Here is a 10,991-nt window from a genome sequence, read left to right as displayed (position 1 = left end):
ACAACCCTAGCATCTACAAGATGTTTACAGGTCAAACTCTACCACAAGCTCGAACATCAGACCCTACCACATGGTCTCAGATCTAGCTACAACGAGTACAGAGAAGGGGATGATTGAACTCACAGAGGCCATCTAGCTCGACGAAGACGCTTACAATGAGTACAAAGAAGGGGGTGACCGAACTCATAGAGGCCATCACTATAGCTCGAGGAAGACGCTGAAACGGTCGGAGAAGATGAGTTCAGGAGTCGTCGCCACCATGGCCCACCGAACGGGGAAGGAGCGGGAAAGCTCGAAAGAGGGGGGAAGGATGGCGTGAGTTTCAACAGTGGGACAAAGAAGGCTATATAGGGTGACCGAATCAGCGAAGGTGAGCCAAAATCATGCCGTCGACTTCTCAAAGACACGCGCAAGCTCACGCCATCTCCATGGCCGCACGAGCTCAGCGTCACGTTCCCCTCCCTTGCCTCGGCCGAGCCTGGCACACTAGAAACTATTGATTAAGCCGTTCCTAGCGGACCAGACTGGAAGGTGCTTTAATGTTCGTGCAATGCAGACCAAGTAGTGTATGCAGGGAGCCAAACAGACTATTTTCGTCCCACACGGGCCTGGTTGGCCTCTATGTGGGCTGCCAAACACCGCCCAAAGAGTATCATTAACAGTATGCTTGAGAAGGGGTGGGAAATGCTAGCTTGCGAGTTAACATACTTGAATACGTGGGCACTAAGCTTTATACATATACACCAGTTTAATGCTCCGCTCCACTTTTCTGAAACCAATAATAGTGACCTTAGTTACACCACATGACAATCTGCACACAATTGTTGCTTATATTTCACGAAAGGGTTCCTGTATGAAGAATGCCACGATGAAAACACTGAAAAACCACTCATAACTTTCTTTAACGTGTTTCAATTCGACTGGTCCAAATAAGTTGGCTCTTTCTAATGCAGCAAGTCTTTGGCCTCAACTCGTAAATTGGGTGGGTCAGCTGAGAGAAGTGGAATGAGAAATGCTCACCATTCAAGTTGGCAGTGGGCTATTTGAGCTATTTCTCTGGTCATAAATTTCTTCACCCTCTCATCCACCATACTGTGGGGCCATCTCCGCCACGATCCCCGTATATGGAAAATGTGATGCTCGGCGAAAGCCCAATTTGCTCCAAAGGTAAACTATGTACATTACCTCCGTTAACTGTACATCAGCATGTGTGATTGCAGAATGTCCTGATAACAAATACAATATTCAGTCTCCTGCTGTATGCAGACATCAAATAAAGGTAAAATTAAGTAGAAATGGCCTCTTAGGAGGAGAAGGACAACCAACATACGCGATCCAATATCACAAGTATTTCTAGTTGTGGCGAAACGTAGTGTATCACCAAATTGCAGATATCACATAGATATATGACAACGCAGGTGCTTAATGATGTCAACTAATGGCCTCTCAGGGCTCATTAGTCACCCAAGTTGCCGGTGAAAACAGAAGCAACTAATGAAGTCTCAACTCTCAAGGCTCCCAACAAGTTACAAGAAACCGTGGTCACCTTTCACTGCTGGGCACTTCTTTCTTGTGTTCAGTGATTTGAATGACAACAAAGAAACCACGAATCATGATACCTGCGTTAGGTGACTGATTCCTTAACTGGATAGGCCAGTGGTGCAAGTGAGTGGGCTGTCTATACAGATTCAAGTGCAAATAAACGCACCCTACACCTGTCAGCATGCCCCTGCCTCGGGTTCCACCCCTTGTAAGGATCTCAAACCTTGGGGCTCAGGATCTATAGGTCTCGTATTGATTGAGTTCGAGTTACAGGCCTGCAGCGGACCATTTGTAGGCTCATGACAATCGACAAATCCACTAACAGAACGTCAATTATAGGAACATGGCCTAGTACAAATTATGAGGATACTGCCTGTTGGGGCGAGTAATGTAGAGCAAAAAAAGTCCACCTGGGGACTGTCCTGGGTTCCCACAGATCGACCGGTCAATTGCTTCTGTACAAAGGACCTCCCAGGTGGTCTTTTGGGAGTGTCCTTCCCGTCAGATGGCAAACAACTGGAAGCTTGTGATCATGTGGTCTCTGGGAACACAATGGTTCTTGGACTGAGGGCAGAGCTAGACAGTTCCTCCAACAAGCACCAACCAGTCAAGAAGAGCAGTCCAACACTGTGTAATCAATGACACGGCAGCTACTTATATAAGCATAATGGGCTAGCAAGGCCCCGTTCCATCAATTGCACCGCCTAAAGGGCTGTCTCTCCTGACAATGTAACGTGGACTGCATTCAACTATCAGCAACATCAGTCTGCCAGCACATCTCTCTATTTAAGAACCTGTACTTGTACTAAAATAAGGATCAAACATGGTAGGATTCTCAGGTGACAGCTAAAGTAATTTATTCTTCACAAAGCAAAAAAAGACAAGTGCACCACCATACAATAATCATGTTTTCTCTGAGCTATCTATCAATCTAAAATGCTCAGACCAACCAGAATAGACCAAATACCCTTTTTCTCAAAACAAGCGAAAACAACCAAACACAGCCTTGACTAAAAACAAAGAGGCCATAGCAAAACCATGGTGGCTGCCTATAAAGAAGCTTCAGTAGCAACTCACCCAAAAAGCAGTTATATTTATCTTAGCCAAATAGGCATAGAAAGTTTATGCACTTGTTTTGGCTTTGGCTCTGTGTTTTACCCTATGACTGAGCACCATTTGCCTTCACAAAAGACATTCAGCTGATAAGATTTTGTCCAATTTAATACTAATTGGCTCACACAAAGATTACGCGCATTTAGAATGAATAGTAATTTACACGCATAAGATCATCAAAGCCAACACAAACCACTTTTGAATGAACAATTAACAATATTGAGCAAGTGCAACAAGACGCAACAGTAAAGGACATGATCATTATCATTAATTTACAATAGTAGTTGTATAGTAAACCAAGATAAGATGAAATTCACTTCACCTTGAACTGCGTCTCTTAAAATGAAACTAGTCAGGAAGACTCAACCGCCTAAAGAATTCAAAAAGATGGAGATTTGATGTCCAGTAGAAGAAAGCTATCACAGGACCATCTCTGATGAACTACAAATTGCACAAAGGAAATCTGTTCAAAACAAATAATGAATAATAATATGCAAACAAATATGTACTTTGTATGAATGATTTCACCTTTCCATCTAGTATCAAAAGCTCGCCGTCAACCCATCGAGGATTTTTGAAGCCAGCATCTGCAATTCTCCTTTGCCCCTTATACCTAGCAACCTGTGTCATAGTGTAACATAAGATGAGCAGTTTGATGGTGAAAAGGTAAAATCATTAATCCTCTCACAGAAAATACCACTCCAAGTTCTCTAGGGATGACCCCCTTATGAGGAAGCTGATAGTGTTTGCCAACTTTCGCACGGAAGACAACCTGGGATGCAAATAATATCAAATAGGATTGAGTTAGTAATGGTATTATTACAAAAGAAAATAGAATATCTACTTACGAGTGGACATATACTAATTAAGAAAAATAACTACCACATGCTGTTAATATCCACGCCAGCACTTAATTTGAATTTGTGTAGATCATTTTATTATGTGTGGCAATACTTAATTAATATCAGTGCTTATCAGTTCAAATATTGCATAACTATTTCAACATCATAAAATATGCATCATCGTAAAACTGAAATAACCATCTCCAAGATCAGAATAATGTGAGCAAGAATGACATCAACAGGAATTAAGGTGTCTTAATCAGTTCTAGTAATCGAACTCTCAATTACTCTACATGACCACATAAAGACAAGAGAGGTCCCACAATGCAACTAAGAAACATAGCAAGGAGACTCGACGTGAAAAATTCAAAGTATCGGTGTGCAACTCCAAATATTGAGTGTGGTACCCCTAAGAATGTTCTGTAAAACAAAGGTATTACACAATTATTCAAGAATGTGCAATGCATGAAAACTCACACTTCTTACCAGAGAGAACTAGTGAATACGAAATTAAACATCAATGTACCCAAAAAATGATGCATTTCCACTGCAAATGAGAAGGACATAAATCAAAGCATAATAATACCTGACCCGCTGGCACAAGATTGTCCCCAGTCAATTTTGCAGCTTCGACATACTCATAAAACTTAAGATCCAAGTGCTCCTCAGATGAATCCTCCTCCTGCCATTGACCGAATTTCCGTTGTAAACTAAGAACTTCTGAGTCAAACCCAGATGCAGTCTCGTATAGACCTGCCAAGAAGTACCTTTTCAGCCAATACCATAAAAGAGAGACAGCAGATAATGATATCATGAAAAGCTAAGTTGAAGAAATGATTAGGAATATAACCACTAAGAGGATCTGAAGAGATGGGCATCTGAATACGGCTGAAGTGGGTAACTCCATATAGTTTTGGCTGAACCTTGTTATTAAGTTGCTTAATACCAAGTTGTAGTACCTGCTGCAGATAAGCTGAGGTGAAAAAGTCTTCTTTCTTAATGTGACTCGGCAACACTATTAGAAAATACATGCCCAGTATAAATATATATTTCAGGGCTTAATGAATTAGTCAATATGTTTTGTCTTCAAATACTTTGGAGAGAAAAAAAAACAGTAGTGGTACGAAAACGATTCATAGTGTGTTCATGTCAAAAGGTGCTCGACACATATAACTACTTTACTTAACAACCAATAGCCGACTTCAAAAGGCAGATATTATATGTACTTTGCAGATTTTTTTTAATTGATGTATTTTATCATCAAGACAAAAGGTGGTGCATTTTACAAAATGTAGTTCACCAATTACCTAGAAATTTATAAAAAGCACAGTTTGATGTTTTAACAGTTTGTGCAGATTAGCAACATTTAAAGAAAAACTTAAATAGCATAAGAAGTCCATAGTAAATAGTAGGTTCTTTGTTCCAAAGCTATTGCAAAGCAGCTCAGCGTTACAATATTTACCGGTAGTTTCCTATTGCCCCCAGACAACTTTAAACGATCAAACTTGAGATCACCATCCTGCTCAGTGGTACGGAAGCCAACCCGTTTCCTCGGAATCTGCTGAGCCTTTTCTGCAGCTGGCTTTTTACTGGATTGTTCAGTATAGAAGGTAAATGAAAAGCGGTCTCTCTTGTCTAATTTAGCTGGCATGCGTTCAAATGTTTTAGGTGAGGACTGTGAAGCAAAATCCTTATCATTATCAACTTCAATTCCAATCGATAACAATGCTTCAATATCACTTTCCTCACCAGACTCATCATTATTCTCTTCTGCAGAAATTGTTCCTGCTTCTTCATTCTTATCTTCATCGCCAATATCTTGTGAAGATTCATTTTCGATCTCAGCTTCATCGTTGTCATCATCTTCCTCTGAAATCTGGTCAAATATTTTAATTATATAGTCCTGGTTGATGTTTTCCATAGGCGCTACCTTCAATATTTTGATCCTGGGAATTGGAGTTGAATCATTTGACAAGTTTTTCAAACCAGCTGGACCAGCAGCAACATCACTATCATCGCTATTTTGATCGTCCATGCTTATGCCTTCATCGTGTTCCTCGTGTTTAGCACCTAAGGAACTGCTAGATATGTTTATATTGTTGACATCTAGTTTTCCACTCAACATGTTTTGCAACTGGTCCGAATCACTGACATCTGGTTTCAGATGCACTGCCTGGAATAAAAGCTTTATTTTGTTAGAAAATGAGCATGGCTAAAAAAACTAAGGCTAGCAAATTGTTAGATAGCAATTGTTGTAAGCTTACGGTTTTATACCAAAACTAGGTCAGATCAGGTATAGGAATCATGTCATAGCAAAGGACAGCTACACTTGCCAGATACCATATAAATACCAGAGTTCAATATCAACAGGTACGGACTAGTGGCCATAAGAAAATTAATAAGCAGCTATGCTGAAAAGGCCATTAACTCAAACAATCAAACTTATGAAGGATGCATATAAAAAGCCTTGCAACCATAACAATATATATGGAAGTCGAAACATGGCATTTCATGTGCATCAGAAAAATACCAGTGCTTGGATGGACTACAACTACATAACTCGAAGATGCATATAAAAAATTGTAATGTCTATCAGTACTGGCATCATGATACTCTATAATGATATTGTCATATCAAAAGACATAAAGGATGCAATGGTGAGTTTACATGAGCATGAGCAAATACGGTAACTTGGCATTCTACTCATGCAATTTGTGATGAGTGGGAATGAGAATTTTTTTTCAGTTGATTATTAATTTTGAAGTGTCAGTCAGCATACCTGCAGGTTGTATCCTCCATTTGCCTCTGCAAAATAAATTTCGAATATAGGGTAACCATGGCCATCTGAAGCCAGCTGCCTGAACATACGTGAGAGAGAATTAAAACCTAAGGGTATTTTAGCAAATAAAACACACGTGATACTATTCATTTCATGGAAAGCCCATTCCATAATAATATGATGAATATTTATTCATTTCTTTGTTGCCCCAGAGGGGCCCACCCTGGTGGGACCGAGAGAACTAATGGATATTGCTATTTCTTTCATGTGGTAAAATAACAATGTCATTCTTAAGAATCCAAGTTCTGTTTCATCAATGGAAAATAACGATTTAACCCAGTTTCTTCAGCATAAGCTTACTGATTTCACTACCATGTTTTCTATCACCTCCTTATTTGGTCTCATTTCTCTAGTAGTAACACTCGTGACCAAAATTTCCAACTAACATGCCGTCATTCTATAATGGCATAGGCGCCTTCAGAGTGAACACCCTGGAGTAACTAACCCACTCTACCACAGGGATTTTCTTTTTCATCTCTTTCTCAAAACAACATTAATAGGAACAAAACTAAGAACTCAAGTCATCCATAAACATAATGCATGTACTGAAAGTGCACCTAGGAAATGATTGATCAAAGAAAATACACACAACTTGCAATATAGGACAAGAAAACTTTGTAGTTTCGACATACCAAACATGAACTTTTGAGTGTCAATAATAAATAAACAGAAAAAGCAATACCTGATATCGTAACTTTTTGCCACGTATCGACCATGTTCAGCGCTTATACGGATTATAAGACCATATGGATCAGACAAACTTCCAGAAATCCCAGACCACCATCCCAACTGCATATGCTCTAAAGGATCAGGTAATGGCATATCCATAAACTAGAGTCCAATGACTAACAGAAACTTGGGAAAGCTACTCATTTACAAGGCTATATTTTTATAACACGTGCAAATTCATGTGCATTCCAGTTTCCAAAACAAGAGATTCAGGCTTATTAGCTGGTAGCCTGCTACATGACTTTATCCTGCCTGAACTTTAAGCTGCTAGGCTACAGTTATGGCCTTGTGGGACATAATCGTCATACATAAACAACAGTGCTAACAGTAGAATCAACTAGAAAAGCCACAATGGGGGTACTAACTAAGATGGGTAACATGATTACCCTCTTTTAATCCCTCTGTTCAAGAATGCATGGTGTTTTGCTCATGGTCTAAGCAACGGTCTGATATGTGGCATGTGTTTATAGCCAGTGGGCATGTGATGTCATACCATACCATACCTCTTCAGCTTAACTTGGGCTTAATCCAGACATAACTAAAATGGTACTCCGTATGTGATACTGCATGCTACATATTTCATAGTTGCTAATTTGTAGGCATAGAGTCTAACAACACAAAAATTAACAGACTGTTGAGCCTTTGTGTTACTAACCAGTCCTGCACCAGCGTGGTCTCTAATATAAGCTGCATCCACATAGCGGTCCTCTTCTATGGCCCTCTGTAAGAGTTAAAACATTAGATAAACGGTGCTCAATTATCAAATTAATAATATCATACTATCAATCTACACATGGTATCATGAATCAAATCAGTTACTCTACTTGAAAGCATTCAGATTGGTTCCTCTTATCTACAGCATAGTTATGGAAACTGGACAGGTAGATGGCTCGGTCAGGCTCCCAGTTCATGGTCCCTGGTTGGATTACCGGAGCAGAACTAGTACATGATGAATTGAAGTTATGCACAAAACCCAGAAGGCAAGTGTGCAATTGCTCCATTGTTCAGGACGTGGGCTCAAACCACCATCACTTCATATTTCATTTCCTTATCCAACAATTTAATCCTCCAAGCAGATGCAACAGTTGCCAATTTCTAGACAGCTGTGTGAAAGAATTCCAGCTCAGCCTTGTTGCCGCTGGTTCATAACAGCCCAATAGCACAAAACATAAAATTGAACAGCCTGTCACATCCAGTTGCAACACTGATATGAAACAGTGACTGGTGAAAGTTAGTCACTCTGTTACCAGTGGCATTTCAACACCTGACATGTCTGATATTGCTGATTGAGATGGGGAAAGTAAATAAAATAGGTGAGAGAAATTTTCGGTGAGAGTATGCCTTGATGGCCCCCATAATTGGGTTATCTCAGTTATTAGATAAGTTATTAGCTACTGTTTCCACCCAAAGCAGTAAGCATGCCAGACATTCATCCCCCTGTAGCATAGGACTATTTCACTAGCTATTGACAGGCACATAACTAGGATATTTTAAAGTAATAATAGAGGAAACATGATGTCGCAAGCGAACTAAAATGATCAAAGGTGCCATTCATCATTAACTATACACAGACAAAAGAGCAGATATTTGCGGTTTCTTACATGTAACTCAGATATTGCTCTGCCGACAGTATCATTTCTTGATGTAGCAGCAATAGCTAACTTCAGTTTGTGGGCACTCCTATAGTCTTCTCTACACACAGCAGTGCGGAGTTGTAGCTGAAACACAATACATGGCCATCAGGAATTTACAATCTGATAGAAGCAATCGATTAAGAGGAAAAATATCTTGACAAAAAACAAAATATGCACATGGTATATCAGCAATGCGCAAAGAATTAAGTTATGCCTAATATTGCACATACATTTTTTTAATTAGTCATATACAGATACGACACAACCAGCACTCAATGGTTCCAAACAATTCCAGATACAAAAAAAACTGGCACACCTAATGAAAAACAATTTTAAAAACATCAAACATCATATAAAATACAAATAAGCTCCTGGCTCTTCTTTATGCTGCCATGAAGTAAGACCTTTTTGCCATTAATATATGGCAGCCAATCATGAAGCTTGGTAGTGTGATTTCAGAAAGGTAGTCCAAATTGTAACTCATATATGATCATTGTTTCTACCATAACTTGTAGTCCCAGCTCTACAATAAAAGCATAGGTGTTCTATCAGCCTAAACAACAGTATGATGCACGCTTTGTAAATCTATTAGATCACTGAGCCTATCAACGGTATGATTGTGAATCTATTAAACCATTGGGCCTATTAACGGTATGATGCATGCTTTGTGAATCTATTAGACCATTGAGCCTATTAACAAAAGCGTATAAGCATTGCAAACCATCAATACAAGTGTTGACACGGTATCTCCCACATGCTGTTGGCATGGTAACAGATGGCATAGGCCATAAACGGAACATGTTATGGTGCTAAGCCCAAGATATAGCCTACCATCAATGGATTGACCTAACACAACATTAGTAGTTTCAACACACGAAAGAACTTTGGCGACTAAGTCACATTGATACTTGAGAGAAAAAATGTGTCGCTCCAAAGAAGCCAGTTTAAGTTTGAGTCTGGCTTCAGTAGTGCTTCAGCTCCCTAAGGAGTAAGTTTCTTCAGAACAGTTAATCGCCATCGATTGAGCTTATCCGCACTAGGTAAATTTCTTCAGAACCTAACTCCTTCATGCTACTAGTTCCTGGGATAAGGCAAGTATAGATGGTCTGGCAGAAGAAAGGGGAAATATGGAATTTGGGCATGGTCCATGGAGACATTTGTACTGCTAAACGTTCCATGTTTGTAATCACATGTAATGAAAAATCAATAACGGTGCGTTTTGTGCAAGCCTCATCCATATTCACAAGTAGTCACTGATCAGTGAGAAAAATCAACCTGCAGTTCATCAACAAGGCGCTCGCTCTCCTGAATGAGGGCGAAGTGCTGCTTCCACCTCTCCCAGCTCCACTTCCCTGCTTCCTGCACCACGTCCACCTCCTCACCGTCTTCCTCCACTCCCTGCCCTCTCTCCTCCAGTTCGTGAGAACTCTCCGCTCCCTTCGCGAGGCCCGCCTCCTTCGAGGGGTGTGCGGAGGGCCAGTAATTCCTGACGTACTCGCTCCACCGCCGCACGGCGCCCTGGAGGGCATCGTGGAAGAGAGCGTCCCAGCCTCGGCGTGGCTCGCCGCCGGGGTCCGCACCGGGGCTGCGCGCGCCGCACCGGAACACCGAGGCGACGTCGGAGGCGCGGCGAGTCGGCGCGGCGCCCGCCAGGCGGCGGACGCGGAGGAGGCGCTGGCCGCGGTGCGCGGCGAGGAATCGGCTAGGGTTGGGGTCCAGCTGCCGCGAGGACGAGGACGAGGAGGGGAAGGAGGCGGCCGTGGCGGGCAGCGGCGCGCGGGGCGCGGTGTAGACGGACGCCATGGAGGCGAAGTCAGCACGGCCGCGGAGATGGAAGCCGCCGCGCGACGCACCGGATGAATCGTGCTCGTGCGCTCGTGGCGCGTGGTCGGCTTTGTGTTGTCCCCCTTTCCTGTGGATTGGGTCGAGGGCGGGCGTAACTGATAAGACTTTCGCGGGGAGCAGACGAACCTCGTGGGGGGCGAACATGACGGGTGGGGGCCCCGGGCGAGCGAAACCTGTTTGCGGGCCCGGGCTCCGAGTTTTTGCGGCTAGATGTTGTGTCCTCGGAAAATGCTGTGCCGCTCACAGTGTCGGTACAAAGGACGATGGTTGGTGGGGTCCGGCCACGTTCTTCAAGAGTGAGGCTTCTCGAATGCACCTCGTGTCGTCCGCGCCGGCCGAATGAGCCGAGGGGTCCCGTCCGCAGCAAATTTGACAATTTTAACTTGTGAATGTAAGGGCATGTACAATGGTTAATAAAGCAGTTTTATTTTAAGTCTTGCATATAAT

General features: G+C 42.0%; 1 protein-coding gene across 5 annotated transcripts; it reads right to left on the bottom strand.

The window, feature by feature from the left end:
• Positions 1-692: 692 nt before the first annotated feature.
• Positions 693-10,696, bottom strand: LOC123046406 (protein EXECUTER 1, chloroplastic). Of its 5 annotated transcripts, none has more exons than XR_006422304.1 (13): positions 9,975-10,696; positions 8,667-8,783; positions 7,721-7,786; positions 7,019-7,125; positions 6,277-6,355; positions 4,960-5,670; positions 4,348-4,459; positions 4,084-4,250; positions 3,353-3,427; positions 3,184-3,276; positions 2,978-3,096; positions 1,021-1,226; positions 693-849 (listed from the first exon to the last, which is right to left on the bottom strand). XR_006422304.1 is itself a non-coding variant. In XM_044469771.1 (12 exons), the coding sequence occupies exons 1-11, from the start codon at positions 10,686-10,688 to the stop codon at positions 3,004-3,006; spliced, it is 2,334 nt and encodes a 777-aa protein (XP_044325706.1). In that variant the 5' UTR covers positions 10,689-10,696; the 3' UTR covers positions 693-1,226; positions 2,978-3,003. The 5 variants fall into 5 exon arrangements, 3 of the variants coding, with proteins under 3 accessions (XP_044325706.1, XP_044325727.1, XP_044325720.1); XR_006422305.1 differs by having other exon boundaries at positions 693-769; XM_044469771.1 differs by having other exon boundaries at positions 693-1,226.
• Between the last annotated feature and the right edge of the window lie 295 nt (positions 10,697-10,991).

This window comes from Triticum aestivum, chromosome 1A (genome assembly GCF_018294505.1).
Source record: "Triticum aestivum cultivar Chinese Spring chromosome 1A, IWGSC CS RefSeq v2.1, whole genome shotgun sequence".
NCBI classification, from domain to species: domain Eukaryota; kingdom Viridiplantae; phylum Streptophyta; class Magnoliopsida; order Poales; family Poaceae; genus Triticum; species Triticum aestivum.
This window is presented reverse-complemented; position numbering and strand designations above follow the sequence as displayed.